Source organism: Azolla caroliniana, unplaced genomic scaffold, assembly GCF_043228905.1.
Source record: "Azolla caroliniana isolate FFs.n. ecotype wild unplaced genomic scaffold, voAzoCaro1.0.p SCAF_21, whole genome shotgun sequence".
NCBI lineage: Eukaryota > Viridiplantae > Streptophyta > Polypodiopsida > Salviniales > Salviniaceae > Azolla > Azolla caroliniana.
Genome location: NW_028230456.1, coordinates 7,533,412 through 7,561,034, shown reverse-complemented (window position 1 = coordinate 7,561,034; position 27,623 = coordinate 7,533,412). Strand labels below are relative to the sequence as shown.

General features: G+C 42.4%; 1 protein-coding gene across 1 annotated transcript; it reads right to left on the bottom strand.

Annotated features, from left to right (window-relative positions):
- Window positions 1-21,470: 21,470 nt before the first annotated feature.
- LOC147850567 (serine/threonine-protein kinase D6PK-like) lies at window positions 21,471-26,630 on the bottom strand. The gene is made up of 3 exons (XM_087336831.1): window positions 26,570-26,630; window positions 24,330-25,915; window positions 21,471-23,138 (listed from the first exon to the last, which is right to left on the bottom strand). The coding sequence occupies exons 2-3, from the start codon at window positions 25,535-25,537 to the stop codon at window positions 22,199-22,201; spliced, it is 2,148 nt and encodes a 715-aa protein (XP_087192957.1). The 5' UTR covers window positions 25,538-25,915; window positions 26,570-26,630; the 3' UTR covers window positions 21,471-22,198.
- Between the last annotated feature and the right edge of the window lie 993 nt (window positions 26,631-27,623).

The window sequence follows — 27,623 nt, the reverse complement described above, 5'->3', positions numbered from 1 at the left end:
AGACGCCGAAGGAAGCGTGAGAAAATCTATGAAAGATTTTTGCCGCCAACACGACCACAAGGAAGCTTCAACTCCGCCAAGAGTTGAACAACATTCAACAAAGGGATATGTCTATCACGACATACACCTTGAATATCAAGGAGCTTTGTGACTTGCTCGGCTCAATAAGCGTAAATATAGATAATGATGAGATGGTGCAAATATGCCTCGGTGGCCTCGCACCACGGTTCGGCGTGATGCGAACCGCCGTTCTAGCACGGGAGAAATCTCCCGCCTTCTTCGAGCTCCAATCAATGCTATTGGTCGAAGAAAACCATGTGCGTACAAGGAGCAATGAGTCGGAAGGTCACATGCTCTACACGCACTCTAATGGAGGAAGAGGACGCGGACGATCGAGAGGCCGATTCGGCCAAGGACAAGGCGGACGAGGTCCGACCTACGATAACAACTCCCAATTTCGGCCGCAAAACGGACGCCATCGAGGAACCTTCGCAAGAAGGGGGAGCTTCCATTCCGGCCCGAGCCGTCAAAACGCAACCGAATGCGGATATTGCGGAAAGCTCGGCCACCACGAAGAAGAGTGCCAAAAGAAGATGCATGAATCAGCTTCCACAAGCCGACAACTCACAAATTACGCACACAACTCCGACTACGAAGATCGTGGCGGAATGTATGCACACAACTCCGACCGTGGTGAAATGTACGGGCACAACTCCGACTACGAAGATCGTGGCGGAATGTATGCACACAACTCCGACCGTGGCGGAATGTTCATGATGAAACATAGAGCAAACTCTATGTCGGCCGCTAACTCAACTAGTGCCTCCGGTCTGGAAGATGTATGGTTCGTCGATTCCGGTGCCTCGAACCATATGACATCGCATCAAGAATGGTTCTGAGAACTTCAAGAGCCGGACCGACCCGACTATGTCAATTCGGCACATTGGCAATGTTCCGTTCGTAAAAGAAGGTAAGCAAAATTACATTAAAAATGTCTTGCATGTACCGACCATTATGAAGAATTTGGTCTCCGTCAGCCAAATTGTAGAGCAAGGGGTGCAAGTTCAATTTAATCAAGGCGGTTGCTTCATCGAAAAAGAGGGCTGACTCATCGCACGCTGACGAAGAGAGGGCCGGATGTTCATTCTCGATTCACGCGAGATGAAATCCGCCATGTTCGCGAAAAACACGAAAGCCGACTCCGACATAGAGCTATGGCACAAGCGAATCGGCCACATCAATCTCAACAAACTCAAAGCAATGAAATCGAAAGGAGTCATCATCGGACTCCCGACATTCAAAGAGAAGGAGATTGAAGGTATATGCGAAGCGTGCCAATTCCACAAGCACCACCGACAACCATTCCCGAAAGAGCAGAACGTGAGCAAAGGTCTACCTGACGTAGTCCATTCCGACGTATGGGGACCGGCGCAGACGGCTACATTCGGCGGATGCCGATATTACGTGCTCTTCATTGACGACTTCTCTAGGCACACTTGGATCTACCCGATGCGGCAAAAGAGCAAAGTGTTCGGACACTTCCAAAATTTCAAGAATGAAGTCGAGAAAGCCACGGGCAGACATGTACGATGCCTTTGTTCAGATGGCGGCAAGGAGTACTTCTCGGATGCTTTCACGGCGTGTCTCCGAAAGGAAGGAATTCGGTGAGAATTCACTTGCCGACATACTCCGCAAAAATCGGCACATCCTCAAAGTAGCGCGGGCCATGATGAACGAGAATCATATGCCCAAGTCATATTGGGCAAAAGTTGCAAATACGGCCGTCTACCGAATGAACCGGTGCACAACATCCCACGTGCACGAGGTCACTCCGCACGAAAAATACTTCAGAAAGAAGCCAGACATATCGCACATCCGGATATTTAGCGCGATAGCGTACGTGCACATCCCCAATGAGAAGTGTCAAAAGCTTGACCCGAAGTCGGAGAAATGTATCCTCGTAGGATACTCATTGGAGCAAAAGGGGTACAAGTGCTACAACCCCTCAACTCGAAAATCTCGAGTAAGTCGAGACGTTGTTTTTGACGAATCCGCATCCTGGTATGCACCAGAGACAACTTCGCCTCCGCTCAACCCAGAATTTGCCAAAAAAGAGATCGAGGATGAAGATCTCCCTACACGCATGATCTAAGAAAGTCCGATCACGACCCGACTGAGCGGACCACAAGATCCTTTGAGCGATCAAAGCACATCATGGCCTAGCCCGAAGATGGACAAAGGCAAGGCGAAAATGGCGGAATATGAAGACGATCGCTTTGATGACGATGAATCGACTCACTCACTCGAGAATGAGTTCAGCGGCTTTGAGGTACCAATCGGAACTAAGAAAGCCCTCATCTCTGCAAATGAAAAGCTCCGCCGATCCACTCGTGAAAAGAACCCCGTAAGCCGATTCGGCTACAATGATTATATGGCGTACCATTACGCCTTTATGATGAAGGTAGCGACAGTACGGGAGTCGGAAACCCTTTCGGAAGTTGCGAAGGACCCGCGATGGATCGAAGCAATGAACGAGGAGATGTAGGCACTACGGAAGAACGAGACGTGGGATCTCGTTCCCACCTCACCACACAAAAAGGCGATCAGATGCAGATGGATCTACAAGGTGAAGTATAACATCGATGGCTCCGTAAACCTCTACAAAGCTGGACTCGTAGCGAAAGGATACGCTCAGACGCATGGCGTCGACTATGAAGAGACCTTTGCCCCGGTGGCAAAGATGACGATGGTGTGGACCGTAATTTCGATTGCCGCGGCGAAAGGGTGGCACCTCCATCAAATGGACGTCAAGAACGCCTTTCTACAAGGAGAATTAGAAGAGGAGGCTAAGTGCAAATCCGTGGCAACCCCGCTCGATCATAATCTCAAACTAGATGCGAACTCCGGCACCAAAGCGTGTGAGCCGACTCAGTATCGGCAACTCATCGGGAGTCTCATCTACCTCACGATCACTCGTCCCGATCTCAGTTATCCGGTCGGTCTCCTTAGTCAATTCATGCAAACACCGCGTGATACTCACTTGGATTGCGCTAAGCGAGTTCTACGGTACGTGAGCGGCACAATGGATTGCGGCATCCTCTACAAGACCGCGATGCCAATACGCCTCGAGGGGTACACAGATGCCGATTGGGCCGGCTACAAAGCCGATAGAAGATCAACCTCTGGATTGTTTTCTCCCTCGGCAGCAGAGCAATATCCTGGAGTAGCAAGAAGCAGCTTACCGTCGCTCTTTCGAGTACGGAGGCGGAATACAAGAGCACATCCATAGTTGCGTGTGAAGCCATATGGCTCAAGAGGATTTTGAAGGATCTAGGCGTACCCATCAAGGATCTGACTTCCCTTTACTGCGATAACATGAGCAGTATCTATCTGGCTCAGAACCCGGTGTTCCATGCGCGGACAAAGCACATCGAAGTGCACTATCACTTCATCCAAGAGCGCGTTCTAGCTGGCGATGTCGACCTACAACACATTAGCACCAATCTTCAAACGGCCGACATCTTCACTAAAGCCTTAGGAGCCGACAAGTTGTGGCAATTCATGACCGATCTCAGATTGACGATCCCTGACCTGCCAAGCTTGAGGGGGAGTACTAAAGACATTACGCAATAACGCGTGGATTCCGCAAACCGCACACATTACGCAATAAGGCATGGATTCCGCAAGCCGCGCACACTATGCAACAACTCGTAGATTACACAACCACACAACGAAGCCGCAAGGTGCTGATCTACCGCGCAAAGCCGCGAAGAAAGACGCAAGCTGAAACACAAACTTCGCAACTACGCACAACGCAAGCTGGAGCACGGATTCCGCAACTCCGCATAAAGCGAGTCGACGCAGACTCCGGAACGAGAGTCGAAGTGGATTTCGGATACCGTCTGAAACCGACCCGACTTGAGCTTGAGGGGGCGTGTTGAGAATCAAGCTCAACTTGGTCTAGTGTGTGAACTCACCTTGAGAGTGAATAGACACTCCAACGGTCAAGAGTCACCATTAAGTCACCTCTTGGTATTCTAGAATTTAGTGTGAGTCATAGAATCATATTCTATGACACATAACTTATGAGCTTTCACATTCCCCATGCTCCATGAGTCTTGAAGTTAATGAAGAGAGAGGGTGACTACATAAAGCACCCTCCTCCCACCTTGTATAATGTTGAGTCTTTCTCCTTTGTTAATATACTTAACCTTGCGTATACTATGTGTGTGTCTCTCTCTCTCTATCTCATACACACACACACACACACACACAGTTCATACCTATTCCGCTTCACAAGAATCCATATCCGATTCTTTACAAGTATCATTGCTCTGAGTTCATCCTCTATTGTCGTCCCTTGAGACAATATTTGGGAGCTTAGGCTTTCGTACTTGTTGAGATGTGCCTGAACCGAATCAGATTCTTTCATCCGTAGATTGTAGAGCCGCCGGATCAGATACATCTTCGTCGCGGCGATCTTCTTTTCATAAGTTTCCGATAGTGTTTTCCAAAGTTCAAAAGTTGTTGTGCATGATTGCACTGTGAAGTACACTGACTTCAACAAGTGCATCCGAATTGTGGCGCGGACAATTATGTCCAACTTCAGCCACTCGTTTGCCTTGTATGCTTCTGGAGAATTTTCATTCTCAATCAGGTCTATCTGACCCTTGACTATGAGATAGTCCTGCATTTGTTCCTTCCAGAAGTTGAAGTTCGAACCGTCGAACCTCCTTAGGCTGATGAGTCGGATGTTGATGCCATCTGCTTCAGTTTTGGTTGGTTCGACTCGGTTCGGAGTTGACTACGAACCTTAGTGGGGTGCAACTGGTCGGCTCACCCGATATCGTTCTAGTCGGTTTTGAACCCGAGTCGGTTTTGAACCCGAATCAATTTGGTTTTGAACCTCCTTAGGCTGATGAGCCGGATGTTGATGCCATCTGCTTCGGTTTCGGTTGGTTAGACTCGGTTCGGAGTTGACTACGAACCTTAGTGGGGTGCAACCGGTCGGCTCACCCGATATCGTTCTAGTCAGTTTTGAACTCGAGTCGGTTTGGTTTTGAACCTCCTTAGGCTGATGAGCCGGATGTTGATGCCATCTGCTTCGGTTTCGGTTGATTAGACTCGGTTCAGAGTTGACTACGAACCTTAGTGGGGTGCAACCGGTCGGCTCACCCGATATCGTTCTAGTTGGTTTTGAACCCGAGTCGGTTTGGTTTCGGATACTTGTTGTTGAACTTGCTCGGAGTGACTCCGGTAACTTGAGGGACAGAACCGATTGGTCTTCCCGAATGTTGCCGAGTCGGAGTGAGCTCGGTTAGCTTCTGATTGTATGCCGAATACCGATTACAAGAAACCGATTATTTGGGTCGATTCTGGTTCGGATGACTGCAGCGATGAGGGGGACGGATCCAACAAGCACAAAAGAAGCGTTATATTTCTCAATAGCAACAGTTACAAAATAACAACCAACCTTAACTAAAGGTTACAAAGTCACTTTATATAGTGACTATCTTAGGGCAACTGCCCTTTATGCTATTTGCAGAAATAGCCCAAACTTGGCCTGTCAAAAGAACAATGTGAATACAGCCATTATACACTCGTATTCGACCCTGCCCCTCAAGCCGGTGACGAAGGCTTGTAGTGTGTGGGCGAAGGTCGACTACTTCCACCCATCGTGGGTTACGAGCCGCTTCGGTGGAGCTCTTGGGCTCTTTTTCGGCCGCTACCTTCATCACAAAGGCGTAATGATGGGCCATATACACATTGTAGCCAAGCCGAGTGACGGGATTCTTCTCTCTAGAAGAGCGTCAACGTTTTTCGCTCGCCGATGTGAGCGCCTTCTTTACTCCGGCCGGGTGTACGCATGATGGGTACACCGAACTCACTGTCTAGTGAGGGAGCGGATCCATCGAAATCATTGTCGTCGGGGTGGTCGACGTCGTATTCGGGCATCTTACCTTTGCCTTTGTCCAAGTTCGTACTTGGCCGCGACGTGCTTGGGTCACGTGGGGGTCTTCTGGCCCACTAAGCTTTGCCGTAATCGGACTTTCTTCGAACATGTGTTTGAAGCGATCTCCATCTTCTACTTCTTGTTCAGCAGATTCCGGGTCGAGCGGAGTCGGAGCCGAAGTTGCCTCTGGTGCGTACCACGATGCGGACTCGTCGAAGACTACGTCTCGACTTACCCGAACCGCTCCAGTAGAAGGGTTGTAGCACTTGTATGCTTTCTTTTCGGACGAGTATCCTATGAGGATACATTCTTCCGACATCGCATTGGGCTTCTGTCGTCGTTTGTTCGGGATGCGTACATTCGCAATGCTTCCGAACACTTTTAGATGAGACAGGATTGACTTCCTTCCGACGAGGAGCTCGTAGGGAGTTAGCTCATGGACTCCATTGGTTGTGCATCGATTCATGAGGTAGACGGCCGTAGATGCCGCTTCGGCCCAATAGAAGTTCGGCATGTTTTTCTCATGTAACATGGTCCGTACTACCTAAAGTATTTGGCGATTCTTCCTTTCGGCGACTCCATTTTGTTGGGGTGTATGTCGGCAAGAGAATTCTCTATGAATGCCTTCACTTTGGAGGTAGGAGGTGAATTCGTTGGAGAAGTACTCCTTTCCTCCATCCGATCGTAGGCATCGAATGTGCCGACCGGTTTCTTTTTCGACTTTTCTTCTTCATCGGGTAGATCCACGCGTAGCACGAGTAGTCGTCGATGAAGGTTACGTTGTTGCGTTATTACGTGCGTGCGTGTAGAACGAGGCAGGATTGTGGGGGTCTTGGTCCGAGGAACAAGAGAGCAAGAGGGGAGCAAGAAAGACAATGGCCATGCTTCGCACACGCACAAATACACAGAAACCGCAACTGATTGAAACAAGATGAATGTGTGTAAGTGTATGTATATATATCAGTTAAAACGGGTTACAACCGGCGGGCCGATGAGCGACAAGCTCTGACGTCTGCACGCACGCATGCACACACACACACAGATGCGAGATGGAGACTCGGCCGGAAGCACTTGGGCGTTCCGCGGAGCAAAGTCAGCCTCCCAAAAACCTACATAGAGCAAATACAGAGAAAGACGGAGGAGAAGAGCTCGGTCCCAGTCTGACAACACTTCATCCTCGACCAAAGCGATCCCCATTACAATTCCTCTCCCTCACTTTTATAGCCCAAGGAGGGAGGCTATCACAACCTGTTACATCATCTTTATTCTCTATCGTTTCGGACAGAGATACGCCTCGATTTTCTAGCCGAGGGAATCCGACCAATTGCCTGTCCTCTAGAATGTCCCTCATCACCATTTCGGCTCGGTAGGGCTCCAAATAGCTCATGGCGTCCTTTCCACCAAACCGGCATATCGTGCCAACGATTGCTTCAATGGCCCTATCAAGGGCACCTGTGCCTTCGCGCGCACTCACTATACGATCCACAGTTGAAGCCATGGCTTCTACAAGCTCTGATCCCCTCATCTTTCTATTCCTCTGCCACCTATTCACGTCGGGTTCACCAAATGTGTCGCGTTATTACGCGCGTGCGTGTAGAACGAGGTGGGACCACGGGGGTCTTGGTCCGAGGAACAAGAGAGCAGGAGGGGAGCAAGAAAGACAATGGTCGTGCTTCGCACACGCACAAATACACAGAAACCGCAACTGATTGAAACAAGATGAATGTGTGTAAGCGTATGTATATATATCAGATAAAACGGGTTACAACCGGCGGGCCGATGAGCGACAAGCTCTGACGCCTGCACGCATGCACACACGCACACAGACGCGATAGGGAGACTCGGTCGAAAGCACTCGGGCGTTCCACGGAGCAGAGTCAGCCTCCCGAAAACCTGCACAGAGCAAATACAGAGAAAGACGGAGGAGAAGAGCTCGTTCCCAGTCCGACAACACTTCGTCCTCGACCAAAGCGATCCCCATTACGATTCCTCTCCCTCACTTTTATAGCCTAAGGAGGGAGGCCATCACAACCCGTTACATCATCTTTATTCTCAGTCCTTTCGAACAGAGATACACCTCGATTTTCTACCTAACAAATGCGTGCTACCTAGGATATTCACATTAGCCGACTTGTACCTAGATATATACATTACAACAAAACTTGTGCCTACATATACGGGCCAGTTCGCGCACATTATTCTCCGATTCCGCCTAGGGACGGTTTTCTCCACGACAACGTAGTATCGGCATCCGCCGATCATCGGTGTTTGAGCCGGTCCCCATACATCCGAGTGTACGACGTCGAGGAGGCCTTTACTCGCGTGGCTCTCCTTCGGGAATGGGAGTCGATGTTGTTTGCCGAGTTGACACACTTCGCATACTCGGTCGACTCATTTCGACTCGAATGTCAGAAGTCCGAAGACGACTCCCTTTGTTTGCATAGCTCGGAGCCGTTGGAGGTTGATGTGGTCTATTCTTTTGTGCCACAACTCGATGTTCGTCTCGTTTTTGAGACCTTTAGCGTACATTGCCGATTTCACCTCGTTCAAATCGAGGATGAACATCCGGCCTTCTCTCCGCCCCTTAGCTACGACTCGACCATCTTTCTCGATGAAGCATCCTTCTTTGGTGAAGCGGACTTGCATGCCTTGCTCCACGATTTGGCCGACCTAGACCAAATTCTTTGTTATTGTGGGCACGTGCAAGACATTCTTGATGCAAGTTTGCTCGCCTTCTTTCCCGAATGGGACATTGCCGATGTGCCGAATGGGATGCGTGGTGTCGCCTCCCGTCTCTATAAAGCCGGGTGGATCCGGCGTTCGTAAATAGTGAAACCACTCTTCGTGGGATGTCATGTGATGTGAGGCGCCGGAATCTACGAACCACACATCTTCCGGATTGGAGATGCTTGCGGAGTCGGAGGCTGTCATAGAGTTCGCTCTATGCCGCATTACGAAGAGTCCGTTGTAATCCTCGTATTCGGAGTTGTTGGCGTCGTTTGTGAGTTGTTGGCTTGTCGATGCCGACTCGCTTCTTTTTTTCCGACACTCCGCCTCATAGTGGCCGATTTTGCCGCAATAATTGCAAGTTTCGGGCCTCGTTTGCCGACCTTGTTCGGCTTGGAAGCTCCCCCTTCTTTCGAAGGTTCCTCAATGGCTTCCTCTTCTACCGCCACGACCTCTTCCTCGACCACCGTCCAAATTCGAGAAGAACATTTGTGCTTCTAGTGCCTTGCTTTTGGTTCGGACGTGGTTTTCTTCAACCAATAACATCGATTGGAGGTCGAAGAAAGAAGGAGGGCTTTCTCTCGCCAAGATTGTCGTCCGTAGTGGATCAAATCGTTGTGCGAGGCCGCCCAAGCATACTTGAACCATCTCGTCTTCGTCGACGTTTATGTTGATGGAGCCAAGCGAGTCACAAATGCTCTTGATTTTGGTGGTGTATCACAGACATATCTTTTTGCTGAATGTTCTTCAACTCTTGCCAGAGTTGAAGTTTGTTTGCGGGCGGTCGTGTTGGTGGCGAACATTTTCTTTAAGTTCTCCCACGCCTCTTTAGGCGTCTTAGTGTCTCGAATGTGGCTAAGCATATGGTCGTGGACACATGTTGCCAAGCAATACATTACCCGACTCGCTCCTTGCTCCCACGTTGGGTAGTTGGCGTTTGTGTTGTCGGGCTTGTTCTCGAGTGCGTCGTTGATGTAGCTCCAATACCCTTGGCCGACGAGGTATTGGGTCATCTTGTACTCCCAAGATGAATAATTGCTCTGGTCTAGCTTTTTGCTAGGGAACGAGCTACCCATTTGTGTGTTCATGTTGTTTTGTGTCTTCCTTGTTGGCTCTTCTTTCTTCGATCACGTACTTGTGCTATGTAGCAGCACTACGATAGCGGATGGCCGGAATTTGTCATCGGCGTTTTGAACACACAATCACGGAGTGTCGGGTGGGCTTAGTCGATATGCTAAACCACACGCTCTGATACCATGTTAAGAATTAGGTGATTAATTAAGGAATAATCATTACCTAATTATGTGATTACATAGCGGAAGATTAAGTGATATGTGCGTGTATGTGTGCGCGAGAGGAAGAGAGAGAGAAGTACACTTATGAACACAAAAACAAGATGGGGGATGATAAAGTATATTAAAAGGTAAGTATTATCAACTATCATCAAATACAAAAATACCTTCAATGAGGTATATATAGGTTTCATGTGCAAGGGTGCAAATGTGCTAGGAGAATATAGGTACAACATGTAAGTCCTATATTAAATGAGCATGGAGTGGTGAATGTACAATGTATCCCACTCAAGTACAAAATCCTATATAAGCCTTTATGGTCAACACACTAACTAGATTCTATCTAGGTAACTACTAAGTTACATGTGTTGTCTAACTAACTAAACTAAGTTGAGCTTGATCTCTCAACAAGGATTATCTGCACACCTCACCACCGATTACCCAAACCCCATTGAAGAAAAGCAAAAGGTAGATGAGTACATTAAGTCACTCCATCAAGAAGAGGAATAACACCATCGTTCCTTGAGTTTTAACCACATATTATCTAAGAAAGTCAAGCTTACGCTCATAAAAATTGACTCAAGTTTTAACCGCATGTTATCTAAGAAAGTCAAGTTGACACTCCGACGGCTAAATGGCGAACTCTCAACCAGGTATGGGGAACCAATCCTCTCGAACCTGCTCAATATAGACATTGTCAACTAGCATGATGACGATCTCCAAATAGTCGACACCTTTGGAGCGCATTTCAAGATATGAAACAAGATTCACCCTCTCTATATATGTAAATAACACAACTACTCTTATCGTAATCTATTCGGGAGTGAGTGTAGGTATGACTAGCTATGACTGTTGGCAAATGGGTCTATACAAAGACCTAAAGGCGTGCTACTTGTGCATAACTTCACAAAATACAGTGTTGAGTTTGCCCTCACATTCGCCCTCATAAGGCCCACCAACCATGTCACCTCTGAGTGTCTACTTAGGCTACCTTTCCTTCAAGTAAGTTTATTGGTCATGGATTTAGGTACTAACACAACCTACATGCGCAAAGTGAACAAGACCTTCTGTATTCAAGTCTACTCACAAAAGATCCACGAATAAGAAGGACGCCCACTCATGGATGACTTGTTAGAAACCAATGTGTTTGAGACTAACCTCCTTGCTTGCCACCCAACCAAAATACCAATGATCTTGGCAAGAGGACAACCTCTCCCTCTTGGCTCAGACTACATTGCCTCCACCTCCTCATATATGAACTGGGTACATCCGTTTGCCACCGTAGACATTGTGTATCCCATTGGAATGCGTTGTTGCGATGAGGAGAACACCATGTTATCCGTGGGACAAAAGGCACGAGATGTGAAATGAATCTTAAAAAGTAGATGAGTAGGTCAAGTATGAAAAGGAGAAACGGAAGGTAAACCGAAATGCAAGCAGCCGTGAATAAAGGCCGAGAATCAGGAGGAAGTAGTTGAAGCGCGTAGGATATATAAATCATTAAGAACTGGAAGGAAAGAGAGAGAAGATATCTTGTGACGAGCCAGAGTGATAAGAATCTAGATTAGAAGACCTGTACTAAGAAAGAGAGTTACCAATTTATAATCGGTTTGTATTACCTCTTGTAATATTTTCTATTTCATGGTTAATACATATTCTATTTGGGTCATCTATGTGTTTGTCTCATCTTAATCCTATTCTCGATTTTGTTATTTAACCTATAAGACGTGGAGTGCAAATCAGTTGTAGCCTATTATCGTGTACGGTTCGGTCCTTCTCGGCCCTCCCTTAGTTTCCTACGCAACCACGATTCCTTGACCCGATTACTCAAGAGAGTAGTCAAAGTTGTTTCTCCAAGAGGGAGATAACACAATTTGGTACGTTATGATGTCACAACGAACAACGCGTAGGAAAGAAACTCTAGTTGCCATTACGGTGCCCACATGTGGCCCACGTTCTTGGCTACCATCCCACCGAGGGCACTTCCAAATCCACACTCACACAACAATCGTCATCGCAGTTATCTGAGTCGCACCACTCTCTGCCACCGGCACCAAACACTCAGTCGAACGTGGGTTCTTACCCCATTTCACCTCACAATCCCTCCAAAGTCAACCAAGACGAATACAACACCTTTCTGGCGTTACCAGAAGATCTAGATTTCGACACCATGCCTTATTTGTACCAATGTTACACAAATGGACCTGACACAAAATCGGACATCTGCACCTTCTTCAACATGGAAAGCCAACCACTCGACACAGCGTTTGACCGCTACCAAGGTATACTCATCCAAAATCGCAGAGTTCACATTGTCTCTCGATGGAATAGTTCGAGGAATCGATTGTGGACGTCTTGAAACATCGCAAATTCTCCCAGGTCGTGTCGGGAATACCAGCTTGTGGCGAGCACTCATTTATAAAGTAATATAGTGATGCATCATGACACAAGTGTGTTGCATCTCCTATTCCAAACCATTGTTAGGGAGAGAAATTGTTGCCCAACACCTACATCAACACCATGAATGCCTACACGTGCACCAATGGAGACCCCAATATTGCAAATGGTGCATGCTTTTTGTTATGCACCACCTGGACAAATTCTGGGTAGTACCCAACAAAATGTCCAAATTGGGCTAGTAGTGCAACACAATCGATCGTTGCCCAAAGCTAGTTGTCATTCCCATCTGTAATCTTATTACAACAACGGCCTCTGTCGTGAGTGGGAGCCTGTCTAACGGAATTAGAATGCGATCTTGATGAAAATGCTCAAGTTAAGGGGAATCTACATCATATGATCACGACAACCCAATGTTCACAGAATACCCGTGGAAGATGAATTCCTACCTCATTTTATAGAAATTGAAAATGACCAAATCTTGGTCTATGTATTGAGAAGTGAGCATAGAGGCCTACCAATGGTGCAACAATGTTATAATGCCATACCAAATGAAATGGTTTCAATTGCCAAGGTCCGCATATGATTGGTGAATGTCATGCTAAGCATGAGTATTATAATCATATGGTGCATCGACCTCAATAGAATCAAAGACAAATGTCATTAGTAGCCCGGCCCTCCATATCTTTTTACCAACAAGCATAGGACCTCATCGCATGGTTCTAGCCTTGGATGGGTACGGGAACACCTAAAATGGCTTATGGGTTCATCCAATGAACCACAAGCATGGTGTCTGCCCATAAGTTCTTGGTGTACAAGGTAAACATTTTTCTCACTTTCATCGTTACAAGGCCATCCAACCAAGTGGTATATGAATGTCTGTTAGGACATCCTTTCCTTTCAATGGTAATCCATTAATAAAATGTTATGTTCTTATTAATATTTGTTCTCTCATGTTTACGTCGTCGTCGACCCATGGGTCATAGAATTTATTCCTTGCATTGGTTCTAGCTACCTTATTTTGCCCACCTCCAATTGTCTATTTCATCCCAATAGAATTTACTTATTTATCCACTCATCCCCTCTTTGCCGTCAAAGTTAATTGTATATATGCTCAACACATTTTTCTTGACTCATAATCATCCTTTTATCATCCCAATGTGAAAGGGCACAATCCCTTGTAAAAAACTATAAAAGTCAAATTTTTATGACTTTTAAGCTTCTTTCTTGATTTTTAATTCTCTCTAGATCTTAATAATCTAAGATTGAGCTCTCTCTCTCTCTCCATTATTCCCATTTACCCATGTGTCCATTATTCCCATTTAGTCGTGTGAGTTGAGTTATTAGGGTTAAGCTCTAATTAGTGCAAACCCGAAGCTCTCCTCTTTTGGATGTGTCAGTGATCTCCTTCTGAATCAAGGTGTTTTAGTATTTCCATGTGTAACTCTGTGTTTCCATGTGTGTGCATACTTGTGTCTAAACTATCTTAACGTTAAATTTCCTAATTATAGTCATCTTAGTGAGGTGAGAGTGAGGGTTCATAACATTATGCTTCACTACCAATAGGGTATACGTTGGTCTAAATCCCTCCACCAACAATAATGGCATAGAGGCAAAACTCCACTAATACTAGAGGTGTGCTTAGGGTTACGTGCTTGGCGCTAATACAATCATTTTAGTGGTTTCTTTCTTGATTAATCCTTAATCGAGTGCTAAGATTGTAGCAAAGTCTCATAGAAATTGAATATATATATATATATATATATATATATATTATCATGTGAAGATGATTAAGTCATATGGTAGGATTGGAGTTTGTTTTAGTTGTTAGCTTACACATTAGTAGCTCAAGGGTGATCAACACTCACTCTCGTCCATCTTCCAACAAAAGGATTGGCAATGTACATTCTTACGCATCGACATAGAGGTGGTTCTCAAGAAGAATACGTGAACTTAAAAAATAAGTTTGGCAACAACATCAAAAGATGCTACAACAATGTGTAGTACATCTCTATACTCATGCATAAACCACTTACCATAGTCTTCTACCCTAGCTAGCATTAAAAACATGTGCTATGAAATATCTAGATTATGATAGATTTGCATATGTAAAAAGGAGCAATTTCTTAGTAAACCATTTGCTACAAATTTTTATGGAAGACATTCGTACTATTAACTAGATGTGGTTGATCATTAATACAGACTTATCGATACTAGTAGATGATCTCAAATAGCATATGAGTGATAATCGAATTTTACATGCAATTGAGAGGCTACCATCAATCCAACCTACACTTATGTGTAAAGAAACAAAAAAATCATAAACGCGTAGATATATGACATATTGCATTCTTGCACATGTATATATTTTTAGACAAGCATACACAAATACACATTTATGTATAACTTTGAGGGTAAATTGGGAGTTTATGAACAATTTGCTAAACTAATTTTGCACTAAATGGAAAGTTGTTTTATACAAAACTTTGGACCCAAACCAACATGAAACTACTCGATGTAGCACACAGTAGTGTCAATTGATATATTAGCTTTGGAAAATGCTAAATGTAAGAAAAAGTTGTTTAGGTAATGTAAATTAAAATTGAAAACTTTTGATAGTAACGGGATTATATAGCTCAAACTATGCATAAACTTGGATTTGGATAAAATTCACAAACATTGTTAATGTTCCCTAAAATTCATGATCAAGAATTGATAAATGCAGGGTCACTATCAAAGTAGTCATGCCAAGGTGGTTCACTAACTTTTCTTTTCTTTTTTTTCCAAAAAAAAACTCCTTCCATTAGTTATAAAATTTTACAAATGATATTATTATGTACAAATCCTTGTAGGGATGTGATAGTTCCATCTCATGTGGATGCCCACTGACTCAAGAAAGGGAGAGGACGACCATTGCAAGGGATGGGTTTGCTTCCTTGCCCCGTGTAAGGATCACACCATGTCCATTGCAAAGGGTCCCAACTGACCTTACATAGTCATGTATTTTCATGAGTACATATGTGCCAATCGGGTTGTACTTTGATCGGATCAGGATCTACAATCCATTTATGACCAGTGTACATGAGTACTTGAATTGCGTTATTCTGTGTTGGTGTCTCAATGTCTCGCAATTCAAAGCCTTCGATCCTGTCTGGTGTTCCCCTACCTCTCAGGATCAAAGATCCCTCCTCCTCATAGCCTATCCATTTCTCCATTGTTGTCCTTTGAGTAGCAGCTTCCCTAATCAGTAGAGCGTTAATGATTTCCGATCTCATAGCCCATCCGCCCCTGATTCCATGGAGTATGTTGGCTTGATCTTGTAATGGCGGTTACATAAACCGTCTCCAACATTCTATACTTTTTCTTGGACCTTCTACAATGTATCCCCATGACAACCCTTTACTTGATCCAAGTAGTTGATTAGATTCATCCTTGATACATGGGTTCCATAGGATACGTTGACTGAGCCAGGCAGGTTCGGAACTCGGGTGATCGCACTTGAGCCCTCGTCTAATGTCACACCATGCCTTCCACAAGGATGCACTGAATCACAAAGTAAAACCTTTTCATTTACGAATGGCATTCTCTTTTTTTACCATGACAAATAGTAAATTTAATGAGTCAGTTAAAAATCTATATGTACTATAGAGCATCAATAGAAAATTGTAACACTTGAAGTTATCCATGCGGCACCACATATTGGATTGAGCCACACAATCAATATTTGACTTGCATTCAATACTTCTCCCCTCTTACTGCTTGGCCCCATATGAAAATTGATATATTTTTGGAGTACAAAACATCAAAAGGAAGGAAAACATACAAGCAACTTGCAAACAATGTGGACAAACGAATGATAGTATGTTACATTTATTTTGTAATTGGACAATCACACATAGTGTTAAGAGTCTATTACTAATTAATAGACCAAAGTAAAGTAAAAGAAGGAAAATAGATTGAATAAAAGAACCCGTTCCACCCGACCACCCCCAAGCTATGATCTAGAGATAGCCAACCTACCACCGACGTCCCATACCGCCGGATATTAGGATGACTAATACCTTGGAAGAGATAAACATGATTGTCGAGACGAAAGCCTAGCCCGCACCACCGGTGTCTAAGACAACAGCCTTCCGACATAATGTCCTTATGGGGGTAGCTAAGCCTCATATTTATATCTTTTCCTAGGCCCCTTGAATAGATGTGCCTTTCTAAAAGGCTCTCCATTCATTGGTTGTCCAAATCATGATAGTGCATGCACCTATCATTCCTTCTATCCAATCATTAGTTCCCTTTTTAACATTAGTGAATATACCCTTCACTAATGTAAATATTAGTGACCTACCCTCACCAACGGTATGTGTACATAACATATAGTATTCTAACACAAATTAAACATTGATTGCGACCGACATTAGTTGGTCATAGATTTTGAAAATATTTGTTTGGGATTTTTGGATATTCAGTTTGAGTCTCCAATTATACACAATGGTTTTCACTTGAGTCATATTATGGATTGTATAAGCACTATGAGTTTCATACGAACAAGTCAATTATAATCAAGCCATTATAGATCCATATATTAGCTATGATTGTCTCTACATGCTTTCAATACTTCGCATAATGTCCCATAGCATCTTTATGTTCTTTTATTTTATTGCTTTTAATTTCTTGAACAATGTATTCATGTTTGGTGGTTTTTCATCTCTTCTTGAGGTTTCCTACGTGTGATGTAATGTATTGCAAAAGTGTGTATGCACATACACACATGTTTGTGCGTGTATTGGTCCAACACGTGAATTGTAAAGCCCAATAGTTCAACAAATTGCTTTATGTAGACTCGTTTTTAAACACATAATAGACAAAGAAAAACATGATGTTGATTCATGGTCTTTCATAAAAGGACACATATAAACACAATTAGTTCACATTGTAATTTGGCGCGCAATGTTTTGTTTGAGTTAAATAGAATATATTTTCTCATTTCTCTTCAATGCATTACAAGTATGTATTTGTCTTTTGAGCATTCGCGATATTTGCAACATCAAATTTATCATCATCAAGGCTAAGATACATTTTTTGTCTTAGGAAATAAATCGTGTGATCTTGAAACATTCTAATTATTTAATCAAATTAGTATATGAGGTGATTTCTTGTTTCCATCATGAGCTATGGAGAAAAAGTAACATGATAAATCTTAATCCAAACAATTTGCAATATAGTTACGATGATGGAAGAATGATCCGTCTCTTTGAAGTTAGCATCCCTCACCATTTCGAGTATTGGTACATGTTTATCTCTTTCAGATGTTCTCAAGGGGTTTCTTCTCACAGAGCTAAATAGCTCTAATGGATTCAATCATCGCTTTCATGGCTTAGTTCAATGAATATAGCTTATACTAAATTTTTATTGTATATTTTGTCCACTTGATTTGTCTCTAAAGGTAAATTGTCAATATTTTTTTGCAGGTAAGATTCCAAGCATCACTAGTATGATTGGCATGTTTTGCAACCTTTGCTTACATATGTTTTCCAATTGATGATAGTTTAATTTTCAACTTAATTTTGTACTTTCACATATCATGGCATTGTGTAATGAATGCTAATGGTTTCATAATGATAATCCTTTGCAAACTAGTATTGTATTTTGAATCGTACTTTTTCCTCATCATGATCACTCAGCTCATATGCAAATTTGATAGATTTTTTCACTTGAATTGATGAGAGTTTCACAGTGACCAAGTAAATCGTGACCATTTATTAGACCAGTTTTTCTCAAGGTTGGGTTGTGTGCTAGAAATGTTTCTTTCACATAAGAGTTTCGACTTCAAATGTGTAAATCAATACATTGGTTGGTGAAGGGAAACTCTTTTGCATGCATTGCACACACAACTTTTCATCGGAGTTAATTCCTCAAGTTTTACACATAGAGCTTACCTCATGGTAAAAGCATGCATAGATCATAGATTTTCTATTGAAATTAATCTTCTATCTTTGTCTTATACCCCATATTGTTGTGTAGGCAAGGCAAGTTTGTCCTCAATCTCCATCCTACAACAATATCAAAACCAAGAAAGCAATGAATATAGTGGTTGCCTTTTAATGTATTGTCTTCCATGTTTGGGTTCTAAGATAGTTGTATGACCACAAAAATGAGTGCTTTGCATATGCCCAAATCAACATTAGCCATGAGATTAACTCTCTAAGTGTCATTTGTTTGTGAAAGACCAATGAGTATGTATTCAATATGAGGAATGTGTTATTGAGCTTCGATGCAATGTGACGTCTTATTGGCCACTTCAAGTTATCATGTGATTGGATTATGTTTTATAGGATAATTATTATTACTCGTGATGGAAACATGATCTCAACCTTAGACATATAATATATGTATCCAACATTAAAAGACGAGATACAAGTTTTTGGAAGTTAATGACTACTTTTAGACCAAAAGCGGAGGTGAGACTCAAGTTCCAAGGGGCCACTGAATCCAATATTGTCAAATAGGAAAATGAAAAGAGGTTTATGGACCATCCAAGGAGAAGAAAAAACATTGAAATATGTGTGGTATTTGGTTCATTGGTTTCAAGAAATTGGGATCATAAAAGGGGAAGCGTATAAGTCGAAGGCATTAAAATCTTTATAACAAGCATACGTTATATATGTATACATGTTTGTTCGCGTAAGATATATTTTCGCATGGGTAATGGACAAGCCTAGTTAGTAATTACTTGCACTTGTGTATCAATTAAATTAGCTTTCATATTTATGATTGTACAAACATAGATACTAATGTACATCTACACACATGCATGGAAATACATGAATGAACGTGAAGGTGTTAAAGCTTAAATCTTTCTCAAAGTTAACACTAAGAAACATATCTATTGTGTATTTAAAGAGTGTAGGATGTTAAGGATTTTGTAAGTGTCCATACAAGAGCTACTAATTGAAGTCTTTAAAGGTATGCATGTAAAGAATTATTATCCGTTACAACTTCTTAATGTTGATGAAATGAAAGTTTTCTAAAGGTAGGTACGTACACTTATGTCGATTCATGCTAGGAAAAAGTGTTGCAATGTGATGTAAGGTTAATGGAAGAGAAGGGTCAGGTTTTGCCATATGTACAAAAGTTGCCAACCATGTTCTATTTTTTGTTCTCTAGAGAGACAATGAGTTTCAATTCATTTGTGATCATTGGAGTAGATCTGACTACTTCAAGTATGCATTCAAGTACTTGGGATAAGTTATTGGTTTGAAAAATAAGAAGGAACAAAAGAGCTTGTTTGTTCAAATTTCATGTCAGATGTTAAATTCTACAAAAAAATGGAAACAAATATCATCCATTCATTGCTATACACAAGCACTTCGTGCATTCCATTCTACTTCTCAAATAAATGAAATGTGTTTTTAAACCAGACATTCAAGCTAACACCAATTGTGTAATCATTGCCTTTACACATTGAATTAATAAGTAAATACATACAATGGGAATCAAACAAGCTATAGAGCAGACAATGTTGATCCATCTATTATACATATGTTGCCACAATAAGGCAAGTTCCATATGTAGGTTGTGAATAAGTGAGAAAGCAATTGGATGTCAAGAATTATACCATGAACTATTTCAGATGTTTGCCGTAGACATATCACACCTACTATGCCAATTGTGTGTGCTCTATAACCTTCATGTTTGGGTTCAAACTTCAACTCTCAAGTGATGGGACCTGATGTAACATTTTCACTTTGTTAATATGAGAACATGCACAAGAGCACTTTGCACCTAATGTTATGGCTTTATAAATGCACTATCCACAACCCTCAGGATTGAAAACGATAGCATTGGCTTTCAAAAGACAATCCTAAAGAGGCGAAACAACCCGTTCATGTTTTTCACACTACCTTACCACTATTTGTATTGGATTCTCCTATGTTGTGATTCATGACCTTCGGATTGAGAATCCATGTCTGACTGGGCGCATCATGGGTATCTCCATTTATGTTTACACGAACTAGCCAAATGGTCAAAAGGCTCCCTCCTCAATTGTGGCCTCATAAGCATTCCAAGTGTCTCAATTTCACACCAACCATTGAATGCCCATTCAAGGGTGTGGGTTTCTTCGAAATAGCAAAAGCATCACTTTGGAATTCGTTATATAATCCATTCATGGAGTCAAGCACTTAGCAAACCATCCTTGGCCATAACATGTTGATCCCTAGAATGCAAGTTTCACAATTTGTCTTGGAAGGTATGTGGTCACCTTTTAGGTACTTGGGTCTTTGTTTTTCTTCACATGCACACTAAATAAATAAATATTTCCATGTGATCGGAATCTATTCATATATGTAGGTGATAATAAAATGTACATTCAAGTATTGCAATATTTGTATGGATAATTCTCATGTTGATTTTATACCGACAAATTACAATGTATAATTGACAATCACTTTGATAATGCTAATCCACACAAATAGTGCACACTGCTAGATAGCTAGAAATTTATCATTCTTAATCAACATCCAATTTTACGAGTTGGCATTGTCGTTTGATGATTAATCAGTTGGTATAAATAAGAAATGTGTAAAAAGTCAGTGTCAGTTTAAGGTTACTATTGTGCTTTAAGAGTTTTATTGGTTTAAACTTATAAATAAACAAAACTTACCAAGGGCAGATACTGATATTTCTCAAACTCATCAAGTACATTTAATATACAGCCAATGCAAGAAAACTTTGAAACTTTCCTTGCTGCGAGAGTTTGAAAATCACCAATGATCCATATTCATACAATGCAAACTCGTACCAATTAGTTGTGAGCATGTTACATAAACATGATGGTGCATTACAAAAACAAGCATGCATGATGGCACATATCGAACGCAAATGAAATGGGCATGCAAATTGCTTCCACACCATACAAATCAAGCCATTTCAAGCACATATGGAGGAATCAGACATAAGCTCCGACATGGAACGGCCAAAAGTCTTGGTCATTAAAAACCTTGCCTTCAAGAATCGCACCTTTTATTACATGTCAACAGAAATTTTAATGAGTCACCACCACTCGCTATATAAAGCTTCCCTTGCAAAATAAAAACAGCATGAATACCAATCAAATCCACTCAACAATAAACATTGTAGCCATACAAAACAAATTAGGGGACAAGTGAGTAAAGTTTGAACATTGCATGTTCATCTCTCTCATCCTGTGTGTACAATGGGGCCCAGACTTAACTCATGTACATTATGCGAGTTTTTATTGTTCTTTAAAGATCGGCCATCGACCAACTTTCCTTTCAATACGAACATGTACGAATAATCGGAGGCTGCGAGAGATTAATTTGGTAGAAGATCGGAAGGGGAATTGTTGTGCTCTAAGCCGAGACGAAAGACATTACTTCACTAGTAGTTCCAACTCATCATTGTCGTACAAACATTGTTGTCCTGCATATTACAAGCATACACTTCATAATAACCACTACAAAGAGCACATCTTAGATGGTGGCCATCATATCATGTTAGTTCAATGCTGGATTGCTTGCTAAAAAAGCTAAGCTCTTTCCCATGACCATTTCAATGCTTGTTACTAACATGTTGCAAAATCAGGGCATGCTCCCAAATACAGGAATACTTGGCTTCCATATGTACAAATAGCTATAATAAGCTGGCATATAGCAAGCAAAGATAGCTTAAGGTGTGCAGTGCATCAATCAATTGTAAGCTTGTTTTGTTCTACAAAGACGTCAATCATTGCCTTCATGTATATCCAAAATTTCAGCAAATCTTTTGGGGCATAAATTAAGACAAAAATATGTCTTTCTCCATGGCTAAGCTAAAACATACCAAAAGATTCAGAATTGGCATCAGCATCAGTGACCCATTTGTGCTTCTTCATGCTATCAGCATGGTTAAGGCATTGTTTGGCTTCATATTTCTCCTCGATCGGGACATAGGGGCTTGGGATTTCAGGTGGAATAGCACAACGAATGAGCGCCCAATTCACACCTTGAAAGAAAGGATGTTGCTTCACTTCTGATGCACCCCTTGTTGCAGCTAATCTCTTGTTAGGGTCTTTCACAAGCAAACCCCGGATAAGGTTTTGCCCAGCTATAGATGGAAAATAATCAACACTACCATTCGATTCGGTTGAGGAAGCGGGAAACTTCAATGGTTGAGTGACAACATTCATTAGAGTCATCTCATTATCCACACCTTTGAACGGTGTGTGTCCATGTAGGAGCTCAAATAGAAAGATACCGAATGTCCACCAATCAACTGCACTTCCGTGTCCATCTCCAATAATGATTTCCGGGGCGAGGTACTCATGGGTACCAACGAACGACATTGATCGAACACTGGTTGGTTCTGCAATAAGCTCTGGCAATGGGCGCCTACCTAAGGTGCCCTTAGATCTGGACATTTTCACACCTGCCCCCGACTTCGGCAAGTAACTTAAGAAACGTGGTACAGGAAGACATGATGCTATCGGGTGGACGCTACATGGTGCCACACAGCCTAATACTCTTAGTTCACAGCTTCCTGGACCTTTGCCTGACGGTAAACATGATAATGATGATGATCCTTGTTGTTGTCGGACTGATGCCAATCGCGATAGGATCGGATTAACCGAGCATTTCAATGAGAGGTCAAAATCTGATAGCATAATGTGGCCATCCTCTCTCACAAGTACATTCTCTGGCTTTAGATCTCTGTAGACTATTCCCATCATGTGTAGATATTCCAATGCCAATAGAACCTCTGCCGCATAAAACCTGCCATGGGAGGAAAAAAACTTCATCATCACAAAGAGAACTCGATTCATTTGAAGGGAAATGCTCATTTTAAGTTTTCAAGTATTTGCATAATGCCTCTGATCAGCTCTGAAAGAGAGGAAAAGGGGATGAATCCACCATATTATTCCCCACAATGTTTCATCTTGTGAAAGTAACGTAAAGGTTTTAAAAAAAGAACTACTTTGTTGAGCTTCTGATGATTTAATGGCATTGGAACTACCAGTGTAAGAAGTGGATGTCAGTAATTCCATACTTCAAAAAAGGGGAAAATAAAAAGAGCTTTCATCTATTAGAAAACAATAGACAATTGACCCCCATCCTACATTTATTTTCTAAACACAGTTACAGTCAACACATTAAGGAGTGTGGCCTTCTCCCATTTTTCTCTCTGTTCATTGATTTACTTACATTACCATCATTATCACCATCATTATCACCATCATTTCACATCGATTTCTGCTCTACATCAAATAAAATGTTGAACTAAGATGCCTGTTGTTGGCTAACACCTAAATTTATTTATAATCAAGCTAGTGCCAGAATAAATAGATGCATATAAGTAAGCTGATTAAGTGAACAAGCAGTCGGTTTAGAACATTGAAGGAATTGCATCATTACAACAATTAATTTTATGATGTTGGTTTCAAGCAAAACGTAATAATTACAGTAGAAGGAGCACTAATCTCTAACAAGTTAAACTATACGAAGAACTAATAGTTACCTAATTAAGCTAGTAATAATTGCTATGAAGATCACAGATCCCTAGCACAGTGAAATTTCGCAGCAGAGAGCTGACTCATTATTCAAGTTAAAGGATTAGCTGTTACCTATCTAAGCTGATTAACAAAATTAAAGAGGTTAAATGCACATTATAACATAGAAAAAATCAATGCCTGATGAAATCAGAGAGACTTAAGGATGAAAAACAAAGAAAGCCAGCACCAAGATAAGATTGAATCACAGGAATTAAAGAGAAAACCAAGAACACGGGACAAATGGATTAAATGAAGAAATTGATTGCTGATTCACTACATAAATTAAGTGAACAAGAGATCTGAAAAAGAGATGAAAAAGATGGGATGACAATGAAAATAAAGGAACAAAACAAGATTAATTGCAGATCAAAGCTGAGGACAAGAAGATGAAAAAAGATAGAATTTAACTCAGTACCTGACAGCATTCTCACAGAAACGTTTCGAAGGCTGGCGCTGACGAAGGACATGGAGATCACCACCAGGACAGAACTCCATAACCAGACAAGAGAAATGGCGTTCATCAATATGAGCATAGAGAGTGGGAAGGAAAGGATGATCCAAAGCTTCTAGGATCTCACGTTCGGTCTGCGCCCGCAGAAGCTTATGACGACCAGCCAGAGCTCGTTTATCCATTACCTTCACAGCGAACAATGGGCACGAAGTAGGAACAGCCGCAGCAGAAGATGAAGAAGAAGAAACGTTCATACTGGAGGAAATGGTGTTCTTGTTACTGTGCCTGGCTCTGCGTGCAGAATTATGGTTTTCAGCTATGGCAGGGGAATGAGCGCTATTGTTACTCTGGTGAGGTATGGCAGCAGAACTACAGTTTTCAGATATGGCAGTGGAATTAGGGCTATGAGATATGGAGGAATTATTACTAGGCTGGGCTATGGCAGCAGAGTTAGCACTGTGAGATGTAGAGGAATTAGTACTGTGTTCAGTTAAGCAAGAGTCAGTACTGTTAGCTATAGCATGGGAATAGCATTTAGGTATTGCAGAATAACTACTGTTAGCTATGGAGGTGTTATTATGGCATTGAGCTAATGTGGAATTAGTACTATCTTCTTCTTCTCCTTCATCTTCTTCATCATCATCTTCTTCTTCTTCTTCGGTTTTGAGCTCTGCAAGATAAACGCTGCCTATATCACCACTTCCAAGACGTTGCAAGAAGCGAAAATGACCTAACCCTAAACCTCCATCTCTAACCTTAACTCTGCAGATTGCTTCCCAAGCTCCATCTTGAGCTTTATGTGGTTTATTTCCACAGCCTGCACCTCCTCTCATTCCCCCTCCATTAATCCTTGTATCAAAGCTACTGCTTCTGCTACAACTGCTCGTGTTCAGATCTGTTGATGACCGGCTATGGCTTCTTGTTGGATCGATCTCGTAGTACATTATACTGGCCGACTGAATATCTGATGATATGATTCCACTTATTGTGTCCCTGTACTCGCCTTCTACTTCTCCTTCTCCTTCTTCTGCTCCGATCTGATGCATCAGCAGCATCTGATCGCTTACTTGTTGTACAGAAGTATAGCTCTCTAGGTCTGATTCTCGAGCTGGTTCGCATATATTCATCACCATATCCTGCAGGTTTGAAGCTCCTTCCATCATCTGCATCATCGTCTTTTCGTTTGAAGCGTCTAATCTTACCTCTTAGTCTGATACCCCTGATTTTAAATCTGGGGTTTTTTTTCTCTCTTCTGCGTTTTTCTGATTTTTTTCTCCTTCTGCTTCAAATATTTCTGCTACTTACTCTTCTTCTTCTTCTTCTTCTTCTAATTTCTGCTACTTGCTCTTCTTCGTCTCCAACTACTTCTTCTGTTTCTTCTTCTTCTTCTTCTTCTTCTTCTTCTTCTTCTTCTTCTTCTTCTTCTTCTTCTCCCTCTCCTCCTGCTTCTGCTTCTGCTTCTTCGTTTGCAGAATATGCGGTAGCAACCTATTTGTGCTTCACTGCTGCAGATCAATTGCAAATCTTCGAGATCAATATTCTTGAGTTTCCTGCACAGAAACCATGCAAAACTTCACATGAATTACTCACCATCACTCATTCCCTTAATCTTCCCTCACATTCGCAGTTCCGCCATTAAAACGCAACCTTCTTCTCCCCCTTCAGACGTTCAAGATCTAAATCTTCCTTAAGACTCCCAACCCAGAAAGTATCCTCTCTCTGTAGTCTGTCTGCCTGGCATTACCACCATTAGAACTCTCACCCTTTTCTCTTCTACTCGCTCCTCCCTAATCTATTGAATGTCTAGGTCTTCCCTTTATAAGAATCTGAGCCCAACACAAAGCTTCCTTTTTCGTTGTTTTTCAACAAGATACAAAAACAAAACAATGAAAACTCACCATGTGACCTCTGATCTTAAGCTACCATGGAAGCTTTGGCCGTATCATCTACCACTATTTAAGAAAAACAAAAGACAGGTATGGCCCAGCAAGAATAAAGCTTATCTGTCCATACATCCTGAGCCCCCACCCCACCCCCGCCATATCCACATCTTTGAAAAGAGAGAAACAAAAGAGAGAGGATGAAAAGAGAAAAACGGTGTTTAGAATAAATGCAGAACCGTTTTATGCACAGACACAGACACAGGAAAAAGAAGAAAAAAGAAGATGGAGACAAGAGAAAAATGGAGATATTGAGCTGCTCACCAGGGAGGAAGAGGGAACCGGAAAGAACTTGTGCTCTTTTTCTTCTTCTTTTATGAAACGAACTAGCAAACTCTGCAGAGAGAGAGAGAGAGAGAGAGATGAGATTAGATGAGAGAAGGCTATGAGTAAAAAGAGAGAAAGAATGAATGCACAGGGAATGCAGAAAAGGGAGGGAAAAATGGAAGCTTTTTAGATGGAGATAAAGAAGAAGAAGAAGAAGAAGGGGGGGGGAAGATGAACTGATGCATCAGATGATCAGAGAGAGAACACAGGACAGAGAAAACACGCACTATTTGGTATGACAGAGAAGAATAAAGAAGAAGAAGAAGAAGAAGAAGAAGAAGGAATGGATGTCTGCATGTATGGCTATGGCTATGGCTATGGCTATGGCCATATGGGGCCATATGACCATGGCATGTGGACAACACTCCAACGTAGAGATGGCCTATATGGACAACCCACACACTAACCCCCACCGGACCCAACCGACAAAACACGCGGCCGTCCGAAATCCTCCGCCCGCGCTCCTCTCGCTTGCTCGCTTGCTTCTGAGACCGAGAAATTAACCCAAAAAAAAACCCCAGGCCGAGTACAAATTCGCGCTCTCGTCCGGTCGGATCCCCCGACATCCCCCTCTGCCTTGCTTTGCCGCTACTCTGAGAATTGAAAAGATTTTTACGGGGCAGCACATGTCATTTTGGCTTCTCGTGTTGACCCCCCCGGACATCGTGTCCAACCCCCCCCCCCCCCTAGTAAGATACATGTCATGTCTCTCGGCTCCACTATATATAGATAGATATAGAGAACCTAAGTAAAAAGTGGACGGCCCTCCATTGTTCCAATGGGTTCGAAGAGTGTCCCATCTATCTTTCGATTCAACTTATCTATGCCTCTTCGTGTTCCACGAGATAGAACCCGAATCACTTTCGAACCTCGAATTTTAATTTCGTGAGACACTTGCTCGATGATGATCCACCACCAATTCCCTCTCGAACAAGACAAACGTATATGCCTCGGATATCATAGTATCGAGTACATCCATCTACAGTTCCAT